General features: G+C 38.0%; 1 protein-coding gene and 1 long non-coding RNA gene across 3 annotated transcripts in view; one reads left to right on the top strand and one right to left on the bottom strand.

The window, feature by feature from the left end:
- Nucleotides 1-23,379, bottom strand: part of LOC134863863 (uncharacterized) — a 59,392-nt gene extending 36,013 nt beyond the window's left edge. The window contains exon 1 of the long non-coding RNA XR_010165724.1: nucleotides 23,293-23,379. This is a non-coding gene — a long non-coding RNA (uncharacterized LOC134863863). The remainder of the gene's footprint in view (nucleotides 1-23,292) is intronic.
- chs1 (chitin synthase 1) lies at nucleotides 1,023-25,573 on the top strand. Of its 2 annotated transcripts, none has more exons than XM_063882607.1 (35): nucleotides 1,023-1,315; nucleotides 1,453-1,532; nucleotides 5,424-5,559; nucleotides 7,296-7,481; nucleotides 7,982-8,183; nucleotides 8,555-8,715; nucleotides 8,895-8,970; nucleotides 9,348-9,466; nucleotides 9,726-9,903; nucleotides 10,020-10,116; nucleotides 10,290-10,386; nucleotides 10,848-10,969; nucleotides 11,486-11,581; nucleotides 12,031-12,195; nucleotides 12,340-12,487; nucleotides 12,581-12,646; nucleotides 12,752-12,927; nucleotides 13,027-13,085; nucleotides 16,700-16,900; nucleotides 17,002-17,170; nucleotides 17,364-17,479; nucleotides 17,731-17,910; nucleotides 18,011-18,115; nucleotides 18,221-18,338; nucleotides 19,037-19,118; nucleotides 19,201-19,409; nucleotides 19,904-20,007; nucleotides 20,136-20,217; nucleotides 20,387-20,540; nucleotides 20,649-20,753; nucleotides 21,061-21,171; nucleotides 21,625-21,762; nucleotides 21,894-21,973; nucleotides 22,156-22,222; nucleotides 24,795-25,573. In XM_063882607.1, exons 2-35 carry the CDS (start codon nucleotides 1,486-1,488, stop codon nucleotides 24,873-24,875), a joined length of 4,233 nt encoding a protein of 1,410 aa, XP_063738677.1. In that variant the 5' UTR covers nucleotides 1,023-1,315; nucleotides 1,453-1,485; the 3' UTR covers nucleotides 24,876-25,573. The 2 variants fall into 2 exon arrangements, with proteins under 2 accessions (XP_063738677.1, XP_063738679.1); XM_063882609.1 differs by having other exon boundaries at nucleotides 1,024-1,278.
- Nucleotides 25,574-25,679: the final 106 nt, after the last annotated feature.

Genomic DNA, 25,679 nt, shown 5'->3' with positions numbered 1-25,679 from the left:
AGTTGTTTAAACATTTTTATGATTTGACTCACAGACAACTTATGTATTCCATATTAGAATGGTATAAAACTCGACCATGTTTACAAAAAATGATCAAAATGTTAAATGTTATGGCAAGTAAGCCTGATTCCACTAAGGGTGAAAACAAAAAACTGTGTTTATGTAAGGTTATGTCAACAGCAATAAGTACAAGACCAGAGTCATGGTTTCCATGGTGCTGGCTAAGATACCAGCTTTACAGCCAGAGTGAGATAAAGAGAAGATAAAACCAGCCATGTCATGCTTTTATCAGTAAATTGCTCGGCCAGCCTAGAAACACATTTCATGTACACCAGTATAGGAAACACAATGCAAAACACACTGAAACACTTCTTGGAGTTATGTGTAGGGATATTATATCAGAAGCATAACTGATGAATAAAAAGAGACGGCAGCATTTATGTAAGACCACCTACAAAACAACAGTGTGTGTGCGTGTGCGTGTGTGTGTGTGTGTGTGTGTGTATTACTGGAAATCATATTCTGGAGCCCATGCTTGCGTCTGTGTGAAAAAGCACCTTGTACCTTTTTATTGCCACTCATAAAACCTTATATAACTTCACCATTTTTGGAAGACTGACAAACATTGATTAGTCACAGTATGCATGCACGCAACACAAATCAGAAACCTTACTCATGGCGGGTGGTTACGGTATCTTATGCTTATGGTTTCCTATCCACGTCAGACAAACCCAGATACCTACTTTCTGTTTTGCAAAGCTTTCATAAGGTATGAGCATCAGAAAACACACACACACACACACACACACACACACACACACACACACACACACACACACACACACACACACACACACACACACACACACACACACACACACACACACACACACACACACACACACACACACACACACACACACACACACACACACACACACACACACACACACACACACACACACACACACACACCTTACTGTCTATATGGGTGTACCTTTCATAAGTTGGTGATAACGCAGACAGCAAATGATCAAAGGACAACCTGACTGACAGTCACTGAGGCTTCGGGACAGTCGGTCTCCGGTTGACTCCTCAAGCTTCTTTTAAATGAGTGTAGTTTAAAAACGTACAAGTGGGATTTTAGTTAACTTAATTACACCTAAAGACAAATTTCTTTCCTGCAGATAACATTTTGGACTTGAGTTTGGAGGGTTCTTTTTCAGTTGGAAGAGAACTGAATGTAGGGGGTCTGTGAAGAACAGAAGGTAGCTCAGGGTAGGTTTCTTAAGGCTTTAGGATTAAATATATCAAGGTAATTTTGTTTTACTTTTCTTATAGTTAAACATGATTGAATGAGATCATACTTTAAAGAAATTCAAATCTATAAACATACATTTTGTAGTTTATCCATTGTTAAAACTCTGAATGTGTTTCCTCTTTGGCACGCAGACTCTACCATAAGGAGTGGAGTAGAGAAGCAAGATGGAGGAACTGAAATTCAGAGGCAAGAAACGAGAGGGAAGACACAGGTAAAAACGTTCAGTTCGCTGCTTTTAAAAAAAGGTCATCATGTGTCATTTCTGCTTTATTAAATGTGGTGACTGATGTTAAAGTTGAGATGGGGGATCATATTAAACTGTATTCATTTATGTGGATGTTAGGCCCAGCTACCACATCTTTTGTTAATATGGCGGTCTGATTACAATGGGGGAAAATCTGCTTTTCTTGGGGCTATTTTTATTTGTTCTACCCATGTTGGGTTTGTGAGGCTTTTTGGAAGACATAAACAAAATGATTCGGTGATGTGAACGCCTGATAGGAATAACCTATGGCAATAGGCATAAAAATACTAGTGGTTTACTACAAATCTGTTTATGTCACTGAAACGGTGGACGAGTGGCAGGCAGCAGGCTTTCACTGAAACTGAGATTTCTGAATGAGATTGTTTCTTTTACTGTCCTTTTTTTGTAAAGGCAGTAAAGAAACCATAACTTTGGATTAATTTGTTGTTTGAGGTGCAATATATGAGTCATAAATGACTTCTTCTGCTTGGCTCTAATGCATAATTGTTTCGCCGGAATGTGGGCAGGGCCATAATTATTATCGAGAAACCCCTGATTAGAAATGTTACTGTACACATTCTTAAAAAATTATGTTAAGGACGCATCATTCATTCATAATGTATAGAAATACATTTGGATTTGTTTATATCCCTAGTTTTTAGGTAGTTGGTCAAATGTACAACAGTTATAAAAAAGAGGATAAAATACTATTTATATTTAATATGTGCTTAACTACAATTACTTAATGAAGTGAAAGACAATCTTTAACAATGCATATATTTCCTTCCTTTTAAAGTTGTGTTATTGCCTGTATTAGTGAGATAGATTTAGACAGAAATATATTCAATAAACAATTCAGCTTTAAACCAGGCGGCTTTTTTGCTTCCTGTCTGCAGGCACCCCACCATTTTCATCATTGTTAGGAGGTTATTTGTTTTTAGGAGATAGATATTGGCAATAAATATAATCATTAAATTATGCGCAGAGTAATATCTGGAAGTATTGTATTACCAGGTTTCTATCTGGTGTAATTTACAGTAAAAGGAAACAGTTAATTTCCCTTGTGCAAAGCTGTGCTTCTCTTTATTGCCGTGGCTCATATCATCCCTGCAGATCTGACTGCTGTTAGGGGAGTGCTAATCCATTTAAAATGTTAAATACGAACCACAGCTTTAATCACATCCTTCATGTTGGTATCTCTCGCAGGTCAAAACAATGGGGTTGCTTCTGGGTTAAAATGTATTTTTAAATAATTATTCTCTGCTTGCTCCTATATGATTAGGAAAAACTTTCATGGGGAAACAACTCAGATTTTCCTCAAATAATCCTGATTTTGAATAACCTTAACTTAAAAAAAGCAAATAATGACAACACTAGAAAATGACTTTGTTCCAGTTTAATATAGGACTATATTCAGTGCAAGACTGTGCCACCAAGACTCACCACAGAGCACAACAGGAGGTCATTTCTGCCTCTGGCGTCAAAATCTTACGCTCCTCCCTCTGAAACTCTGAGTCAACACACTGGCCCTTGGACATATTTCACCCCCGTCAGGAGCTATAACACTGTAATTATTGTATCTAATCAAGGTGTGTCCAACTCTAGTAGGGGCAATACTCTGAAATGAGATCGCACCAAGGGTCAAACCTATAGTTTATTGAACTGTTTTTTTATTTAATGGAATAGAATATCTTTGATTCAATTTTTGCACGTCCACTATAGCCTTCTTGATTTGCCCTTGTTTCATACAACGCCCTAGAAAGGTTAACAGAAAAGTTCTGCTTTCTGTCATCAGCACAATAATCCCTTCTGACATCGAGCATGCTAACACACTCGGAATCTGTTTCACAGGGCTGGACATGACATGTCAATAGTTGTGTGGGACATTGAAATTAAAAATAGATTTTAAAGCATTTCTCAACATGTAGTAGAAGTCCAAAACAGCCCAGCCTTCTGGCATGCAATCATCTGCATATAAAACCTGTAAAATCACAAGTAAACTATCTGCCATTTGACATGCCAAAATGTTATGCATACATTTTGTTTACTGTTCAGCCACTCATAATGCCCTAGATCCAGACACCAGACTCCTGACATCTGTTATTTAATTCAAAGTAATGAATACCTTTCCAGCTACAGCAAGGAGGGCTTAAAATGATTGAGATATTTAATAAGGGGCAAGAGAAGAATGAGGGGTGAAGTTGGATTGGGGCTGAAAATTGGATTGTGGGCGTGGAGTTTTGCACAATAAACAATGCAATATGGACTATATTTACTCCTAACACTTACTTACAATAACTCGTGCACACAACAATTGCCGTTCTCGTGGATCAAACACTGACAGTGGTTCAGACTGAAGTGAATTTAGTCAGTCGTAAGCTTTAGGCTCAGCGATGACTGAAATACTAAACATTTTGTTCAAAGTGGTGGATGCGATAATCTGTGTTGGTTACACTTTCCTTGTATGTCTCAGTTAGTATTCACGCTTCCTGCCAAACTTCGAGGCAGGTGACCAGTATAACAAAGTCTACATACTGTAGCTGGGAAAACAAATAACCACCCTTAATAGTCTCCAAATGATGTTTCTTTGGCCACATCAGTATCTGTTAAATGCACTTGCCTCTTTCTCAGTAGTTCTCTTTGATAAGATACTGTCTTAAGCAACGGTATGCGATTATGAAATGCTGTTTACATACTGTAACTGGTACTCGTTAATAAAATGAAAGATTGGCTTTCCCCAGCACCTCAAAAACAATAAATTGTGATTATTAGACAGCTGAGGTTCTTTAAAGTGTATTGGCTTTTCTTAAACTAGCAGCTTTTCATGGCTATTCGTGTAATGTCAACTTATTAATATGCATCATAAACGAAAAGAGTGTGTCCCTGTGCGCACACACACGCACCTTCATCTTCTGCCAGCGTGGCTGAAGACATACTGCACCCAGTTCAGCTGGTATTTTTGATAGTTGCCATGGCAAAGTCAAAGATTGCAAAGCGTTATCAAACCATCAAAGACAAACCACACCCTGAAAATGATTCTGTAATTGGATCTATCATCTAGCAGAGGTGGGAAGGCATAGAGAATAGACGCTTTAATGTCAACTCTATTTGTATGAAATGATTCTGTACCCTGACCCTCTGAGGAGAGGACTGTTATTTGGTGTTGATGGACTAATAAAATAATTATAATGATCTATTGTACCCTCTGAAGATGTAACCAACACCCCAACATGACTGACGTCATCTAATTATTATTATCATGTGTATACGATAATAAACATCTTTATTTGGTCCAATTAGCTTCATTGTGACAGTCAATAGGTTCACCTGTTTATGACTTTCCTTATAACCACATTTACTTTCCTTCAGACACTATGACCTCTACATTCAGGGCACTAAATTCCACAATCCGCTACAATTAGTCAGCACTAGGTTTTCTCAGAGTTTCATAGAGATATAAACTAAATCTTGTCATTGAAATGTTTTAAGAGAGATAGATCATTATTTTATTTACCCCAAGTTGGGAAATAGAACTTTGCACGTAAATAACGGGCACAACTATAAATGTGTTTCCTGGTAGAGATTCAGCAAAATCATATTTGCTGTGAATAGCTTTGCTTGAAATGAAGAAGGAGAGTGACTTCGTAAAACCGGGATAAGGAAATAATCTGGTTATATGATGACAAGCCCTTTAGGACAACATAGTGTCCGATTGTTTTTAATGTTTACTTTAAAATAAAATAAAAGTTACAGGCTGGCCTCAATACAGTGGACTGTGATGATGAGACATAATGAATATCTGTCCGTGTCTGTGTGCGTGTGTGTGTGTGTGTGTGTGTGTGTGTGTGTATATCTCAGGGATACATGGGATCCATTCCAGTTAAACCCAATAGGAGCCGAGAAGGAATCTAAGGAAACATGTCTCAAAGTGGCCCAGTACCTGGCGGCTGTCTTTGTGGGGATGGCGGTCTTGACCAGTGCTGTTGTCTCAAAGGTAGGATTATCAACCGTTCTGTCCGTCTATGGCTCGATTTACAATGTTATTCTTATATTCGTCACTGGTGTTGAGGCCAACAGAAAGAAACATCTCCACAGGGTTCCTGACACTAAACCTGAAGTCTCGAGTTTAAAATATTTAAACTATTTTAGCTTCACAAATTTTGGGGATAAAAGCCAAGTGTGTCATTTTTTCAAAAGGGGATTCTGAAAAACAGATATATGCCTTCATCTCCTTTATGTTGAAAGTCTTATATCTGGTCTACCAAAGAACGTCTTCCAAATACATGTTTTGTTTTCTCTGTCTGTGGTTTGAATCTATTACACGATGCAGTTAGTCTGCATGTAATGACATTTTGTCTGAAAGTCAAATTGATTTGATTCCCTTCTGAGACTTGTTTTTTTGATGAGGTTGAAGTTTCTGTAGGTGCTACTACTGCAATTTAATTAAGTGTGTCATTTAAATACCCATTACATACATAAGACTTACTGGGAGCTGTTCAATGCAGATTAGTGGGTTTTTTTTCAGACTTATGGTATTGTGGTTCAATAAAGACTTAGCTTTATAATGTGCTGTTGGTCTAAATGAGACAAGTCTTGTCTTACAGTAGCCTACATCTGAGAGTTAGGAAATATTTAACTGACCCTTGGGGGTTATAAGCTGTTGTAAACGGATATAAACGGTTTATGTAATGCTTTATGGATCAGTCATAATCAGCATAAAACAAAAACAGCTGAAATTCTAAATGTGTTCATGGTACAGTGATTGTACTTTTTTCCATCAGAATTGTAATAGTTTACAAAACCTTGTGTGTCTTAGCCGTCTTTCTGGCTGTCCACAAAGTAACATGAAAAACATTACTACTATTTATTGTATGGTAGGGCTTAGAGTACATGACTTCTCTGTACCAAACCCTCTATATCTGTCTCTCTCTCTTTGCAGGTGTCATCTTAATTTACTCCCTATCAATCTGTAACTGCAGTATGTGCAGGCGTTTGCATGTCTGCCCCTCTGTTTTTGCCTCTATTCCCATTTCTATTTCTCATCTTCCTCCTTTGGGCTTGTCTTTTTCTTGACAAAGAATCACAGGACTATGCTCAATCATTAAATTAAACTGTCTCTGTTTGCCAATATAATCAAAATGCAGGGATTACTGTTCAACCTAAGGAACTTCCTCATTGATGTGAAGGTAAATGACGACTACAAAGCAACGAGATGTCCTTAAAGTTAGCAGTCCTCTTTGTATTAACAGGAAGTACCGCTACACAAAGGACTTCCTTGTTGCTTCACTCAGAAGCAATGCCAGTGACAAAGTCAAGTGCACTCTTTTAGGGTCCAGACAATATTCAATTGAGTTAGAGAGGAATTTCAAAAATAATTGAACAACTAATTTATCAGTAGTAATCAGTGGAACAAGCTCTGTGTTTTTGTCCCGATGCAGAAACCATTTACAAATTTAAGAGTTGGGTTACAAATGTTCTTTATGATAAAGCATATAGGCCTACTGTGTAAAGGGCTAAGTGTATTTATTTATTTTTTATCATGTTTATTTTAAGTGTCTTTGATGTTTTGTTGATCTGTATACGCTGTAAAGACCCCCGAGTATAGATTTGGGGTTTTATAAATCAAATTTGATAGGAAATGACATAGTAAATATGAAGTTTAATTTTGCCATTCAGTTTTACTTTAAATTTGTCCTAAAACTCTTTTTTTCTTTAACATCTTTGAATCAGGGCTGTCTCTTGGTGTTGTCAACTATGTCCAGTCCAACCTCCATGCGCAGCCCGAAGGAGAAACAGTTCTACATGCTGATGTTGGTTTTCTGCCTGATCTTCCCCAACTTCCTGGTGTTTTTGAAATCACTGTGGAGGTGTGCCTTCAAGAGCTTCGTACAGCCAAAGATGAAGACCATGTCATTTGTACGTTTTTTTTAATCATATATTATTATTATATTTCTTATAATATCTTATGTGCTTTGGAAAAATAATTTGATGAAAAATGTATATCATACAACCTTATTTACAAACCACATGGTAGGGCTGATCAATATTGACCCATTTATTTCGATAAGTGTCATTTTTTATTTATTGCTATACTCTTCTGCTCCGATCCTTCATCTTTATGAGGCAGATCATTTGGGGAATACTTTAAAATGGGTCCACATCAAATAAAAAATGCAGCTATAGTAAACCTAAAACATGATTATAAAGAACTTAAAAAACTAAAACGATGCACATGCAATAAGCAAGAAACAAGTCCACAACTGCCAATCTCCATACCTTGAGCAAATCCCGAAATGTAACATCAGTGTCAGAAAGGTTTAAACAAAAAGGCTGAATGTGAATCTAAATCTTAGCGATGAGGCTCCAATTTGATACTTATAAGTTATTTCATTGTGATGTGTTTTCGTCTTGTTCAGATCTGTGCCATTGAGTGCTTGGTGTCTCTTGGTACTTCCATCCTGGTGCTGGTCGTTATGCCTCAGTTTGATGTGCTGACTAATCTCTTCATCAGCGGAGGAGTTTGCATTGTGTCTGCCATTCTGCAGATCATTTACAGACTGCAGGGGGACAAATGGAAAATCCTGTTCCCAATCTGCTCGCTCATTCTCACAATCACAGGTAAAACTTTTTACTTTATCGTCTTTCTGCAAAACTTTCTACAAACTTGACCCTTTTTTCAAAGTATTATCTCTAATATGTTTCCACAAAAAACACTTAACTATGAAACACCGCACGCTCATAGGAGTTCCACCTGAGTCAAAGGGAGGTAGTAAGAGTGGACGAGTGGCATAAAAAAAAATGAAACACATGCCCACATCTGTCTCTATGATGAAGTGAAACTGGCCAGAGATGGTATTGATAAATAACAACATTTCAACATGTTTTGTTCAAAATGTTGTTATTTATAAATGTCTCTTCTCTCAGACTGGTTTGATGAGAGTTATATGAACTTCTGATACTTAATCACCAACTAACTTTGAACCCCTCAGGTTACTGCCTCCTGGGGGTGGACTACTATGTTCGTGTGTCATCATATGTGGATCGACAGGGCGCAGACTGCTTTGTGTACGTTGCGATTGGGATTTTCTCTTCACTCCTCATCTCCCTCTGCTGGTGGGAAAATCCACTGCAAGCTACTAATCGCATGCCGGTAAAATGTTCTCCTTTTTAGTTCAACCTTTTCATTTATATCTGTGCACAAGTGGACTAGGTCTGATAGAGATTCAACTGGGTTTTAAACAGTTCTGGGCCATATGAACTATATATAAACAAAAAGTGTGTATCATTGACATGACAGGATCAGAGCATTTTTCTTCTTTCCCCCTGCAGGAATCCTTGAAAGACATGGATGGTTACAGGGACTTTGTGTTTGTCATCAGCAGTATTCTGAGGATAATAGTGATAGGTAATTATCTCACATCGATGTCTGTGTCAACATATACGATAAAAGGATGCAAAATAACACAGGCTCGTGAAGTGTATTATCAAAACCAGAATCACTGTGTATTGCCTAGCTTTGTCATCATATTTCGAACATTCACGCTGTGAACAAACAGGTTTGTGATGTTTGAGATAAAGATGGATTGCAGAGGATATTCTCCAGCTGTGATTGTGGTTTTCAATTTTGTAAAGCTATGCTTTCAATTTTGCTCAACAAATTACTTTTATTCCTATGTATAGAACAGCATAATATTCTTATCTTTACTTCAATCTTACTGTTTTATATTTTAACTTTATCAGATTGACTCTTTTACATCAGTGAAACCATCTATTCTGTTGTAGGAGGAGTATACCTGATCTACCATGTGCTAATTGAGAAATCCATTACCTGGTCGGACTTTAATCTGCAGAATGAGGACTGGGAATTACTGCAAATAGGACTGGTGTTGTTTTTCTTGCAGGTAGGTAGAATAGATTAAAAAATATTAAAACAGAGACACAAGGTATGCATGGACTACAAACAAACTGGATGAGTCAAGGGTATCTTCTTCTGCTACATGACCAAACTGCATTATGTAAAATAACAGGCTTTGCAAATTTAACATTTAAGAAAAGTGACACTGCCAAAAGTGTGTGTTTAAGCAAATGCAAAACACGTTAAACAGCAAATGTGTAGTTAGTGGATGGCTAAATAAATGTCCCTCTTGCTCCCTTTCTCAGGCATTCTGCTCTGCATCCTGCCACTGGTTTGGTGTGGTGGCCTGTAAGATTCATGCGGTCAGGATGAGCTTTGCGCTGCCAGTGTGCTGCACGGGACCTTCAGTGCTTCTGTTGGGAATGGTACTTTTCGTAACTCAGGCGAAACAACTGGACGGGGCACAGCACGGGAGCATCACAGGTGAACTTATTATTTAAAACATATTAATAATTGTGAGGAAAGGAAAGTATGAGTAACATACACTTACACTTTTAATTACCAATACACCAAAACATAACGCTTTGTTTCCATTGCAGAGTTTTGTGAAAGCTTGATCCACTTGAGCCATAAAAACACCACCCCTGTGGTTTTACTGGAAATCACAAGGAGCATTTGTCGAACTTCACTCAACAGGTAAGTGTGTGTGTTTGTATCAGGTTCAAATCTAACTATCCAGCCTCTCTGGTTTATAAATGCTCTAAAATATTAATAAAATGTCCTTAACTGACAGCCAAAGTAAAGGCAAAAATATAAGTAGTCAATGTACATTTTGATGGTCTCATGTTCATGGACCATTTGATTGACAGCTACTACTTGCAATGGCCATTTTCCATGCTGGCACTGGAGGGAGTATGCATGTGGTCAGGCTTTGTCACATGTACCTACTACGTATGGAAGATCAAGGTATGGACACACACGTACACACGCACACACCTCCATGTTCTCCATTTTATATAGGCTCCTTAAAGGGTCAGTTTACCCAAATTATAAAAAAAGAGACATTCTGCACCATATAAATTGGAAGATGTAAGTTTTCTTTGTTTTACAACAGCATGAACATTTTGATTTTAAATGCAGTAATATCTCTCCTGGCAAAAAAATGCAAATATATATGTCTAGAGATACCAGTCAATCTGTGAGAACTTCTTTGATTTGTAACTTGGATGAACCAACCCACTTAAAAGCACAGGTCATAAGAATGCTTAGAAAATCCATATAATTGCCTGCAGCAATAGAGTCAAACTTTAAATCACAACACTAAATGGCATATTTAACAAGTCATTTTATTAACCCACTGACCTCTTATGTTAAGATCAGGCAGAAAGACATACGCCTAAAGGCTTACATGTCTCACCATGTTTTAGGTCCAGCGTATAGAGAGAACCTCTCAGCTGTTTGTTCGTCGCCTCTATGAATCTGCTTTCATCGACCTGTCTCTGCTACTCAACACCAAGATGAAGGTGCCACGGGCCCAAAGCCAAGAGAGGTAAGAGGCATATGAGAATAGAGTTTCCCTAATCATTATATAATGTTTTTTTTATCGTGTTTGTATTTCAAGCAGGTTTATGGGGGGGGGGGGGGGGGGGAATCATACTAGGTATTACAATTGTGTGCGGAAATTGTTTTTACATGAAATGCCGATTTAAAGTATGATTCATTTCAAATATGTTTCCATAAGTGGAAGATGTGGTTGATGCATTATTTAGGAACGTTTGAGATCTCTGTGTGACGATGCACACAGACATTGTTTTGATGAACAAATGTGATGGTCTAGAATCAACAACACAAAAGATAAACTGTCATGCATTATAAAAATACCTGTACATGCAAATGTGGATATTGTCTGAAATAACTGCCACCCTGGGTCCTAAAAAGTCCCCAGCCCCTAAAAAGAGGTCAAAGATTGTTTCCTTGACTGTTGAGAGACGTTCATGGTCCCATCGTGAATTGTTTAAAGCTTCTGCTGAAGAACCTCTCCCTTTCCCTATCCTCTCCTTTACAGTCAAGATGACATGCAGAAATGTGTGATCTATCTGTGTGCCACCATGTGGCATGAGACCTATGATGAAATGCTGAAAATTCTCACCTCCATGTTCAGGTAAGAGACACTGTTACTGCAGACACACGTGTAGCAGCATCAAATACACAACATGGTTCAAAACTTGTCTCACATCCTTTTAAAGATCAATTGAAAAGGACCTTTAGTGGCCCCTGGTGTCTGATGTCTAGTGGTTTCCTGATCCATTAATCTGCTTGAATATATCTATTCAATGGTCAACAGTGTAATATCATCGATGCAAAGTGTAAACAATGATGAATATAAGGTAGTGGTTTTATGTTATAGGTTGTGCGGTTGATAGAGAGGGCATGTCTTCTTAGTCTGGTGTTGCTATTTAAAATGTTAATCATGAAATGTAACATGGACTATTACTTAAAATATGCAAGGGCTTAAAATACTCATATGTTGTTGGATGTCTGAAATAGTAAACTTGAGTTATGCGAGTAAGGTTTTGCAAGTATTGTTACAGTTGTTTTTCGTGGTTTCAGGTTGGACCGCTATCGAGGTGATCCTAAGGAGGATCACAACGATTGTTTTGACTTTGAGAGTCACATTTATGTAGACGATGCCTACATGACGGATAAGGGCACCAACCAAAGGCTGGTTAACTCTTATGTCACTGACTTGATCCATGTTGTCATTGAAGTGTATAGGTGAGACTACCTATCCATCCACTATCTATCTTTACATGTGTCAATCTATCTATCCATCCTACATCCAACCATCCATCCATGTATCTATCCAACTTTTCACCCATCTATCTATCTTTATGACCAACAATCTATCCATCCATTCAGGGTGTTTACCAATAAAGAAGCAGATGACGTGTCGATTATTGACACTCCCTATGGTGGCAGGCTGATGTTTGTTATGCCACAAGGAAACATGCTCTATATTCATCTAAAAGACAAAGACCTAATCAGGAACAAGAAAAGATGGTCCCAGGTAATCTAAGTTAAATGTTCTCTTGGACAAATACACTATTTAAATAGCACCAATGTGTTTGGATTTTCACAATACACTGTATATGACTTTCAGATTATGTATATGTACTATCTACTCGGCTGGAAGGGCTACATCGTCAAGAACCCTCAGAAGATCACAGTAAGACTTTTCTGCCCTTTGTGTAAAAAGACCTCCATATTATCTTTCTGAATGTATTCGTATGAAAAATTCTAATATTTAAAATATCTATCATGTTTTGTCCAGCACCACAACAACCCAACGAGAGACAGTATGGTCTCTATGAATGGAGAGATTTTTCTGCTGCCTCAGCATGACAATGACTTCAAGAGAAAATTCATCTCAGATGACAACACCTACATCCTGGCTCTGGACGGAGACACAGACTTCCAACCCAAAGCTGTGATTCTGCTTGTAGACAGGTCAATGACAGAGAAATCCACAGTTGTTTTTCAAGTTATTATAGAATATGCAACATTTATTTAAAAGATAGTAACTAAAACCTTTATTTTCCCTCGCAGATTGAGGATGTATCACACTGTAGGTGCAGCATGTGGTAGAATCCATCCAACCGGAATGGGTAAGTCCTGTAGACAGGGTTTTGGCCTCTATACCAGGGGTTTTCAACAAAGTTTTTTACCTAGACCACCAAAGTCGGACTTTAAAAGCTTGCCGCGCCCTGTCATGCTATGGTGCGCGTTACACTGGAGTTTCATGTAGTATGATGAAACATGAAAGAAGGCCACAATTTTAAAGTCATAAAAGTAGTTGTTATTAAAATTATAAATTAACATAAGATTATGTGTGTGAAGATAAAGATTAAACAAGTTGTGCAATTCTGTAGGGAAAAGAAAACCTAAAAATCCTGTAAGTCAGTCTAGTTGTTGCAAAAAACATTGGAGAACAAAAATCAACCCCAACTCAGAGTTAGAAAAAGTCCAAACCAAAGTGAAGCTCCATTTCCCCTTTAAATGCTTGTTCAGGCTTATTAATACAAACCAGCCAAATAAAACAACTGTCAAATTATGTGTAGAGTCAGTAATTAACACCAAAAGCAGGGAAGGAACAGTATCATACCATAACAACCGGCCTAAACCCCAAAGGGAGTAACATGTAAAAAATGGAGAATTAGGACTCCTGTCATGTCATTTCTGAGCCTGTGTTATATCTCACACATCCCAGGTCATTGTGGCCGAAAGTTGGTATGCAGTGGCATGGGTCTCAAATGTCATTCTCTGGCTGTAACCATTTTCTTTTAAGACGGCCAATGGTGTATAAAAAACACACACTTCAAAACTTCAGTAATAGTGGTTGGAAAGCGGGGAATTTGACACCCAAATTTCTTTTGCAGCATGCTGTGTCAATTCCTGTTCCTTTTAAATTTTATCAGAATTTCACAGAGGGGGTGTTGTGTGTACTTTGTCCTGAAAAGAGTCTGTGATGACATCTCAAATGCTTACACCACCACCAGAGTCAGATTTTGACCTAAACGATGGGCATCTCACTAATGGACATTGACCAGTTGGCTTGTTAGAACGGCCCCCACTCTTTTCCGAATAAGTTAAGTAGATTTTCAATTGATATCACAGGCTTCCTCAAATGCTTCACCATAAAATTCGTTGCTGGTCAGTCGCTGTCCAGGGTAACCTCAACATTCAAGGATTACATCTACCAAGTTATTGGGTTTTCCATCCTTCGATCCACCTTTGACCCCTTTTTTTTCACAAATCTCGAGCCCTTTCTCGTAGAGCTTTTTTGTTAACGTTTAATCTGTCCCTTGCATGGATTTATCATTGTTCAGCTTCTGCAAAAAATCTGGAGGTTAATCCAGCTTTTAACCATAACTTGTGAGAACTAGGATGCCAGAATTTTATACATCTTTCTCGTACAATAACTTCGTTAATAGCTCCGCGTATTAAACACACGGGCATCCAGGCCCAAATGCCAACCCCTCTTGATATACACGCAAGATTCTGTGTTCACTTCCTGTTTTATGCCAAGTCAAACAACCCGCATGTATCAATGGGCTTTCGTTCTCATGAAGTTGACCGTTTCTTGACAAGTAAATTTTTAAAAACCACTGGGGTTCATACATTAAAAGAGATACTTTGAAGCGAAGCCACTCTAATTACTTTTAGGCATGTGTTCCACTTTACCCCGACAGGCCTGTTTTTGCTTCAAACAGTCCCGTCGCGCGTGACGCCACCAATGGGTGGGCCATGATGCATTTTAATTGCAACCTATGTTTGAATTGAGATATTTGCTTCCGCTGAAAAAATCGTCCATTCTGCTTTTAAATATTTCTACACGGTAGTTTGCCCGGCAGTGGTTTGCAAAAAGAAATTCTCGCAACATAGGCCAAATGTCCTCGTTCGCCAAATGTTAAAAAGGCCACTTATAACATCTGTCGTCTCGTCGATTTGAAGGGAAAACAGAAACTGTCTGAAGTTTTGCCATCAGCTGGTCTTTGACATCATTGCCATTTCCCCAATTCGTCTTCCGATTGTGTTGTCTGACAACGGAATAGTTTTTTAATTTGTTGGCACATTCTTCGCTTACCATAGCTCTGCACATATCTATGGCTGCTGGCAATATAAGCTGCTCTGCAATGGTATGGGGCTTCTTACTTTTTGCAACCCTGAGAGCGACCAGATACGATGCTTTCAGTGCGTTTTCATTTATTTTTGCACTCTTCCTCATGGTAGCCGGCTGTCCTTTGAAATCACGCAACATCTGTTGCATGTACTCAACGGGTTTGGCCTTCAAGTGGACGTGATGCGTCTCCATATGCCGCGTAAGTTTCGACGGCTTCATAGCTTCATTACAGAGAATTGTTGAACATACGAAACACAGTGGTACCTCCTCTCCTGCTCTGTCTGTCGTCACTGTGAATCCATATTTAACATATTCCTCATTGTATTTTTCTTTTTCGTCTTTTTTGCGAAGTGACGCTTCGGAAGCCTGTCCTTGCCCTATCGTGGCGGCCTGTCCCTCTGTCGTGGCAGCCTGACCCTCTGTCATGGCAGCCTGTCCCTCTGGCACTTTCCTCACTACAAAACGATCCATTGGTGCTAGATATATAGCTAGACTAGTACATATGTAACAAATGTTTGCTGTACTACAACCTATCTTAAAATACTCTCGTCGGCTATGCTTATAAATGTGTGTCAACTTTGCTCGCAAGACTGTACGTAATGAATAATAAGTGAGGTTAGCGACGCAACTCATTACCATTAGCGAATCACAGGCTACCATAGACTGGATAGGCGCAAGGCTACATTCTGTCAGCTTGAATTTCCTTTATATTATTTTAAACATAGTTTTCACGATATGTAACGGTATTCTGGAAATGTGTTGAAATATCAAAGCGAATTTATATTAAAAAAAAACAATGGTGAACTGATCAACATAGGCTCTTGTCACGGACCACATGCAATGCCGCCGCGGACCACCAGGGGTCCGCGGACCACCGGTTGAAAACCCCTGCTCTATACCACAAGGTATATACGTTTATCAACAAAGTTTAATTTACCTAAATACTAAGGCTGAGTTTACTTAAAGTTGCCTGCCCTGTACATGCTATGTGAACGATTACACTGGAGCCTTTCAAAACAGTAAAGCATAAAGGAGTATCGAATTTGAAACACAGTCTGTAAAGAAACCTTGATCAATGCTCTTAAAAGGCTCATCACATCAAGTCATGGGTTGAATTATGTAAAATCCTTTTATCCCTACCTTACACATATGTGTGTGTGTGCCACTTAGCCTTAAATCATCTTACAACTAACTTGATTCAAACTTATGAGCAACAAAATGAAAAACTCACCAAAAACCTTTTAGTTAGTCTTTTCATTGTTGCAACAATTGGGCTGTTCAAAATAACCCCTTACTTCAGAGTTAGAAAATATAGGCCATCTCTACATGCTGTTTTAAAGTGACGTCTCTCTTTTCCCTCTCTCACAGTTGTTCGAAGGCTAAATTAAATGACAAAATGGCCAAATAAAAACAAAAATGTCTGTTTAGGTGTCAGAGTCAAGTCCATCAAACACCCAACATATGCTGGGATGGACTCTAGTATCATTACCCCTCAACCTGACTGAGAAGAAATAGAAAATGTAAGAAATAAGCATTTGGGAAGTTCTGTCGTTCATTCCTCTAAGCCCTATGTGTGTATCTATCACTTTACCATCCCAGGTCCCATGGTGTGGTACCAGAAGTTTGAGTATGCAGTGGGCCACTGGCTTCAGAAGACAGCAGAGCACGTGTTTGGCTCTGTGCTGTGCAGTCCAGGATGTTTCAGTCTGTTTAGAGGATCGGCCATAATGGATGACAATATATTGAAAAGATACACAACAACTTCCAAGAGAGCTTCAGAATACGTGCAGTATGACCAAGGTTCGGTGGAATTTGCACTAATTACTTTAATCTACCTATTTATGTCTCTTAACCTTTCTTCTTTGACTGTTCATCGTCATTTGCGGCACATGTGTTTGTAGGAGAGGATCGTTGGCTGTGTACTTTGTTACTGCAACAAGGGTGGCGTGTTGAATACAATGCTGCATCAGATGCTTACACCAACTCACCAGAAGAGTTCAAGGAGTTTTATAACCAGAGGAGACGATGGGGACCATCTACACTGGCCAATACACTGGACCTTCTGCACAGGTTAGTGAACATTGTTAGAACTAAGGGGGCATCGTTCTCACTGAACTGATTTAATAAAACATCTGAATTAAAATGTTAAATATGGATTTTCAGATTGATATCTACAGGCTATTCATATTCAATCAGCTTTTACTATGACCCTGTGTACACTGCAATAATATTAACTTTGCTGTGGTTGTGACTTAAATCGCAGTGGTGGAGACACAGTGAAAAAGAACTCATCCATCTCAAGGATCTACATTTTCTACCAGATGTTCACAGTTGGTTCATCCATCCTTGGTCCAGCCTCTGTGACTCTCATGATAGCAGGTAGGTCTAGTTTATAACTCAAGCCCTTTCATCTTCAGGTTGTTTGTTTAACTGTTTAATCGGTGTCCCTTATCATTCTTATCATGCCTTCAGTTCTTGTAAAACAATCATGGACTTTGACTTAATCAAAACAGGCTTTATAATACACTGTGAGGACTAGGACTTTGTCCTGCAGGTTTTTAATTTATACATCTTTCTGTATTAATAACTTCTTCAAAGAGACTGCATCTCTGTATCTATTTCTCGCTTAGGTGCATTCCAGTTTGTCTTCCAAATTGCCGGTACACTTTCGATCATCATCGCAAGCATTCCTCCGGTGTTCTACGTCATCGTCTGTTTTATAGCCAAGTCAAACAACCAGATTACCATCGCTGCCATCATGAGTGTGCTGTATGCGTTCCTCATGACTGCATCCTTGTTTTCTATAATCGGTGAGTAAAATAAATAAAAAATGAATGGATTTTGTTTCAAATTATCATTTAAAAAGATATACTTTAAACTCGGAATGCACACATCTAATTCCCTTTTTAGGTGACATGGTGATTCAGGGCACCTTCCTTACCCCGACAGGCCTGTTTTTGATTTCTATGACAGTCATGTACGCAGTGACAGCTTTACTCCACCCAGAGGAGTGTGGTATGATTATTATATTACTAAACTATGTGTTGAATTGTGTTTATATCTTTATGTTCAACAGCTTGATGATCAGAAATGTTGTACATTTTTTTCTCCTTTTTTCAGCGAATATTATCTATGGCCTGATGTACTTCATCTGCATCCCCAGTGGATATCTCCTTCTGACCATCTACTCACTGGTTAACATGAACAACGTGTCCTGGGGCACAAGGGAAACCAACAAGTAATGTGTTGATCATTATTGAAAGGAGTAGTGGTACTTTCTGCTGAAAACAAATATTTACAATATGTATTGATCTCCTAATGACTCATTCCTAGGTTAGGGTATTAAGCAAAGGGAAGCAGCACACTTCCTAATGAATTCCTTATAATCCATTAATCTAAATCTATTTGTTGATTACCTGTCTTTGGATATAAGCAGCCATGGTGATAGTTGTAAGAGTAAAGATAACTGTAAGGAATGTAAAAGAAGCCTTAGAGGGGCAAAAGCAGTAAACGAACCAGTACAATAAGCAACAATAATGTTAATTGTGTTAATATTATATATCAACTAAATATTGTGAAGTTGGTCTCTGCTCAACATGCAATAACACTTTGTTAAGAGTTAACACCATTGTAGAAAAGTGTACAGCAAACATGAAAATCAAATCAACACTATGTCTATGGTATATTAAAGCTAATAAAGACAAAGAAATATAAAGAAAAAAACAAGTTGTCATGGTCACAATCAGACTTATAAACAGATATGTGATAATGTACATTAGAATCATATTGTTTCGCTTATTGATGACTTATCTGACATAAATGGAGGCAGAAGGGAAGTTTGTTTTCAGTAACGCCAATATGAAGCACATAATGCATATGTCTGTATGTTAATAGTGTATGTTTTTCTAACTGTCCATCATTGTGTCTTTCTTTCAGGGGAGAAGGAGAAGTGAAGAAGAACCATAACATGCTGTGTGACAGAAATTGCAGACTCTGCTGTTGGGACATGAAGATACAGGTATTTTTTTTTGCTTAACGCATACTGACAAGCCTTCCAGTGAATGAATATATGAATTCATTGTTTTCCTGTTGCTTTACAGATAACACAGGAAACAGAGAGTCTGATGCTCCGTCAGATCACGGGCCAGACTGCAGAGCAAGCCCCTCCTCTTCCCATCACCAGCCAGGACGCAATAGCTCAACAGGGAGCTGAAAAGGTGGAGCCTCAGGCAGAAATCTTCACAACCAAAGACGAAGGTGAAAAACCCAACAAGGCGGAGAAAATCAATGACGCTGCTTCCTGCAGCAGGTAATACTTTCTCCTTCCCCTCTAAAAATCTACTTGGTCACAAATTGTTTCAGTCGATTTCATGGAAACCTGTACTGCCACCTAGTGGTTTTTACTAAATATAGGCCAAACCAAGCTCATACAATTATTAACAGAGTATTTAGGGATTGGCAACATGGAGGAAATCTGATAAAAACTAATTATAATATTTCTGATCAAATACCATGAAATTGATGTTGCAAATTATTTGTAGGGCTGATTAATGGTGCTTACACAGTGACATTTTTGATAAATAATTATATGTGAGGTAGATATTATGTTGTAGGCATTAATAGCTGATCACAATATCCAAATATTGATCAGCCCTAACGCAATACACACAAACTCACCTCCACATGCAGCTCAGATTTAGGCCCATCTGTCCTTCTAGAAGGATTAAAGAATGTATACACTTCACTAATGTGAAATCCATTCTACCAAACATTCACAAAAAAAGTGTGTGTGGCTATGTGCAGTGATGACAGTTTCAAGAAAAGGAGCCTAACAGAGAGTGCATCCGACCAAGAGGATATTGAGGAAGACGACGACGCAATGACTGTTGAGGAGGTCCCAATCAGAGGTAAGAAGCCCCTTTAATGTGTATTCCTTCTGATAATTGCATTCTGTAATTTATTCAATTCATTAAGTCTGTATAGCATACACATACTGACATTAATGGCTTGTGCGTGTGCGTGTGCGTGTGTATAGACTGGGTATGGCCGGTAAAACAAGAGTTTTTGAAGAAACTGACATATGCAAACCTGAAGAAAAATCTGCAACAACAAATACGGTAAATAATTAACTTTAGAAAGATCATGTTCATGCATGTGTACAAGCATACATTGTAAAACACTATATGCGTTTGTGTATTTCTTGTGTCCTAAGGCAGTCTCAATTTACACTGTACATCTCAAAAAGGTAAATTACAGTTCATTGTTTTTGTGGTTTTTTGTCCTCAGATACGCGCTCCCTGAAAAAAGTGAAGAAGATGTGTGTGAAGAGCTGGTCCTTATGTTGACAGATACTCTTAATCAAGAGCTAGGTAACGTGGGGCCTGAAGATATCCTGTCAGAAAGCAAGATTGACGAATTACAACACGCACTGGAAGAGCATGTAATAATCTATCTAAGAGGCTTTTAATTTGATGAAAACACATCCTAAAGGAAGAGAAGGAGAAAAGGAATGATTGATTAGGGAGTAATGTCTTCTTTTATCTCCCAGGGTCGGCGTATCCTTAAAACCAGTAGAATGGAGCTGTTGCAAAGGAAAGTTGCCGTTGCCATCAAGAAAACACTCACTGCCCCGCAAGTGCGAAAACTTGATGAGGTAAGATGCTGTTCCAGTGAGCGGAAAATACTGTAGAACAGTTCATGTTGGCTTTCCACAGATACAAGAAATAACCTAAATAGGAAATCCAAAAAATGTACAGCTGTACAGTTTAGACGTTTAGAGAGGGTAATATTACAAAGTCAGGAAGATGTCAATCTTTGGGAAACTTCACTTTTCAAAGATTACATTAATGATGGTACAGCAACAAAAAAATCTGTCATTTTGGAAAAGTAACACATTTACTTCAACTTTTGCCTTAAAGAAATACATTCCTGTCAATATGTGTTTGTGTGTGTGTGTATAGGGTGAGCTCGACTTCTGGAACAAGTTGATTGAACGCTACTTGACGCCTATTAAGGAATCTCAAGCCCATAAGGATGAGGTCACCAGAGAACTCAAGTCGCTACGCAACAAGGTGAGCTATCTTCATTGGTTATTTAAGCAAATGTGTCTATTTTTTGTGATTAAGACATTAATTATGGCTCGCATGGCATGTGCATTTCTTTTTGTCTATATTTTGAAGTACTGATAATGTATAAAGACGGTTTATTTTTGTAATTATTCATAAAACATTAGTCTGCATTAGTAGCAACCCTACTTAGCGATCAACTACAAAAAGCAGAGGCCAAAGACTGGTCAAACCACCTACAGGAGGCATTGTTGCGTCTGTTAGTGGCCTTCTTCAAAATAAAAAAACCTTGGCTGTTTTCATGTTTTTATTAGGGAGGGTACGAATGCACATGTTCCTGCGTCCCCACCCTCGTACTTTTAACTAACTTAGCCATTTAAAATTGATGGCACTAAAATAGTTTAGGATAGGAAAAAGTCTTGGAGTAGAACATTTTTTCATTTTCCTTCCCTTCCACAGGCTGTCTTCCTGTATTTCATCATCAACGTGCTGTGGGTAGTAGCTACCTTCTTCCTGCAGGCCATAGGAAATGATGTAATCAGCATCAAGATCCCTAAGTACTTTCCGAACGGGACAGAATCTGGAGAAATCCTCAAGGTTTGGACAGACACACAGACACAGTTTTAAATGCATGTGCTGCAGATAAGTTAATGGAGGACAGTTTCATATTTTGAGAGCTGCAGATTCTGCTAAAGGTAATCGGCATTCCTCTCATTTTCTGTTGACAGGTTGAGCCTCTCAGTTTGATGTTCCTGTTGTCTTTTGCTGTTCTTCTCCTTGTCCAGTTTCTGGCCATGTTATATCACAGGTAAGAGCAGACTTGAGTATTTTTCAGCAAAAACATGAAATTCACTACATTCAGCTTTTATTTTTTTTGCAGCTGTAATACGAGGCTTGTATTTGACAGTCTCACAGCTAACTAAGAGACTCACTGAGTTTCCTCACAGTCCCATATGTTGTACTCGTTTCAACTTGGTGTCTCTTTTGCAGAGTCTACACTCTGATCCACGTAGTGTCCTATAGCAGCACAGAGCAAGACTACAAACAGAAAGTCAAGGTAAGCAACATATACATACTGTCTGTATCTATAAACTGCAGGGAATTTGTTCTTTAATTAGTATTCTCAGGTTAAAAACCGACAAATAACTGATTTTATAAAAAAGCACAATGCCACAACGTAACTTTATAGAGAAAGAAAAAACAAATTGCCAATGCTCTTTTCAAAATGACAAACCATGAAAAATGTAAACTATAAATAACTTAAACATAAAGTAAAACATAAACCAAGCAGAGGATTTGAGGACAACTAAATTACGCTTCATATAAAATAAACTGTAAATGACATACGCAAGTTTTTATTCCATCAAAGTTCAGATCAGTCTTGACTCATTAAGCTTATGTTTCCTATATACAAGTGGCTCCACACATGACCCACACAAACACATAACAGCTATTTCCTTGAAATGAATGCAGTATTCTTTGGGAGGGTAGTTATTAAAAAGGTAATTAATAATTATAAAAAAGGAAAACCTAACAATAATAGGGATGATAAAAATCCAATGAGCAACCACCAGACTTCTGTTTGAAATAAAATAAGTCACAAATCAAACAAAGTCATATAGGTGACCTAACCCTAACACATTTCAGAAGCCCTAACACGATGCCACACAAACGGCTAAATTCAGACAAACCCATTACAGTGCTGGAAAGTACATTTATTCAAGTACAGTACCAAAGTATAATTTTGAGCTACCTGTACTTTACTTGAATGATTTCTCTCTCTCATGCTACTTCTCCACGTCAGAGGCTTATATTGTACCAGTTACTCTGCAGATTCAGATAATTAAAAACAAATATAAAAACACATGATTATATATTATTATATGTGGGTTATATTGTGTAGCAGGGTTCAATTAAATTGTCCTCTACCTAACCAGATACAGCATTCAAGTGATGAACACAATAATGCATTAATCATTTTAATAATGTCCCATGAGTAGCCTACGGGGTATTTTAGTTTAGGCACTAAGAATATTTGGAGGATATTTGTTGTATGTAAAAGAGTATTTCTATGCAGTTATATTTTTACTGAAGTATAAAGAGAGGGGGTCTGTTTGACTCACGTACCTGTTTGAATAAGTCGTTGTCCTGTCCTCCACGGGGGTAAAGTGTCCATAAAGTCTCTTATTTCCAAACGTTACAATCTTGACTGGTAGGCCTATGAGTCTCCACGTCTTCCCTGTCCTTTTCATCTGCTTTGTTATTCTTCATTTTCCGGGCGTAGGTCCAGTTTCCCCCCACAATGTTGACATGCTTTAACTTTAAGCCGTTCGATTTAAGACCCATTGAATTCCAACGGCAAACTTTTGGTGAGCTAGCTCAATTGGCTAGTCTCACTAAAACGTGTGATTAGCAACGCAGGAAGACGTCTTTACTATCCGGTCTGTTTCATCTTAATTACGCACCTAACTTTTATTTACGAGGCCAGGGCTTCCCCAGTTTGTAACCAGAGTGCTCACTAGTGACGGCGGATCCCTGAGTTTCTCGAGGCGTAAGGTTACTGATCAAGGGATGTCAACTTCACCTGCGTGTCTTAATGGAAGCACGATCACTTCTACACGGGCGCAATACCACCTGTCACCACGCAAGCTCAATGGGGGATTAAGTATTAACCACACATTGCATTCCAATTTAACTTAACTAACCATAACCCTAACCCCCTAAGAAGGACAATATGTAAAAAATAAAACTATAATCAAACAATAATCTTAAAAGAAAGTTAAAAGAATATATTGTGCATAAATGGGTATTATTTATCTGATTCAACTGAAAAATTCAGGGCACAAAACCTGTGGAAGCAATTTTAAGAGGGGTTTTAAGGTTGATTTGGAGATTTCCTGTGCAATTGCCGCGGGAGGTAAGGTTGTAATATTTAAGGGGGAAAAAAGAGATTGATTGAGTTAATGGAAGAGTGAAAATATCCCATTATGGTAACTGAAACTATGAGATTTATAAAACATTGTTACATTAATTATTTAATCTCTGTAAGAGTTTGAAATACTTAATACTCCAGTAGTTTCGAAAATCTACGGGGTCAGGCCCCTTCTAAACATTGGTGGATAATGAGACAAGGGGCCCCTGTGCACATTTAATCAAATTGTCTGGTATTTTTTTGTGGTTTAAAGGCCAATCGCAACAGTCTACACACTCAATCCTCTTTGCGATTGTCTTCTATCAATGCAGTCTAGGTTAAATCCATGAACACAGAAACATTGTTCTCTGAAAAGCCTCCACTTTAATTACATACATTAAAATATGAGTAAATCTTAAATCCAAACAGCATAAATTGCAGCTCTGTGGTCATTTTAATTTACAAAGCACATATCTGCTGACTATTCTGCATTCCAAAAGGTTTTGACTCGCCAAATACAGAAGTTGTGCTGATTAGAACAAAAGCAATATACAATAATCATGGTCACATTTCTTAACATTTTAATCCAGAGACTTTTCCTGCTGAGAACTGAGTGAGTTGTCTCCCAGCCAGAGGGGAATTATTGTAAAGTGTTATTGCAGTGGGCAGGAATCTTCTCTGAGGTTTATTTCTCTACATCTGACTTTTTGTCACCTAGGTGAAGGACACGGATGATTATGAAATGACTCTGGAGAACCACTCGGCCACTGGACTCCACGTTACCGTTGACGATCTGTAGTCCATAAAAACCAACCGTCACCAGTGAAACCCAGCATCTAGACTGCATTTCACAATGCAATCAAAGCATTACATTTTAATAACTAAACAGCAGAGAGAACAGGAAATCATCTTGCATTCAGCAGTAAGACTTGAGTTGCAACAGGGAAAGCAATTTGAACAAATCCAATGTTTGTTTGTTTTTAAATGAGGAAATATTTTAGGTGTAGGTTTTACAAAATGTGATCTTAGGTTGGAGTGTTTTCCTTGATCATGTGCTTCATTTAATGGTATTTGCTTTATTTATTGCATTCTAGTGTGGTGGAAAACATCGTTAATTGAATATCCTTAAACTAAATTAGAAGTTTGATGAATATTCTTTTTTTTTCTTGAGTGCCTGCTTCAGAATCAGTTTTTATTATTTACAATTGTTAAAAGGTGTTATTTGCACATAATTTATTGCAAGAAATACTTGTTTAACCTCACATTTTATACTCTGAATTGTTTCTGGTGTAATTTGTAGCTTTGTGTTACTCTTTTAATATTGTCTGGATTGTATCAGTGTTTATACTGTTTGTATACCGATTTGAAAGATGCACTTTAGAGGGATTGAATCTTACAGCAAAGGTTTATGTTAACCTCACTGGAATGCTTCTGAATCAATTGAAATGAATGTATTGTAAAACATAAACCTGTAAGCAATAAATGTATTCAAAATCAGTGGCGTATATTCATCCTATCCAAGTAACATGTTTTTTAATGTCTTCGATCAGATGCCAAACAAAGATTACTGTTTTATTAACTGTCTAGGAAGAAATGTGATTAA

The sequence above is a fragment of the Eleginops maclovinus genome, chromosome 4 (assembly GCF_036324505.1).
Source record: "Eleginops maclovinus isolate JMC-PN-2008 ecotype Puerto Natales chromosome 4, JC_Emac_rtc_rv5, whole genome shotgun sequence".
Lineage (NCBI taxonomy): Eukaryota > Metazoa > Chordata > Actinopteri > Perciformes > Eleginopidae > Eleginops > Eleginops maclovinus.
Note: the sequence above shows the minus strand (reverse complement) of the source record. Positions and strands in the feature narration are given on the sequence as shown.

Excerpts from the sequence above, each read along its gene's own strand:
- chs1 (XM_063882607.1), top strand. The coding sequence starts at position 1,486 with ATGGAGGAACTGAAATTCAGAGGCAAGAAACGAGAGGGAAGACACAG. Across the intron at positions 8,184-8,554 it reads GCTCATTCTCACAATCACAG|GTTACTGCCTCCTGGGGGTG; the intron begins GTAAAACTTTTT and ends TGAACCCCTCAG. Across the intron at positions 9,904-10,019 it reads ACAGCACGGGAGCATCACAG|AGTTTTGTGAAAGCTTGATC; the intron begins GTGAACTTATTA and ends TTTCCATTGCAG.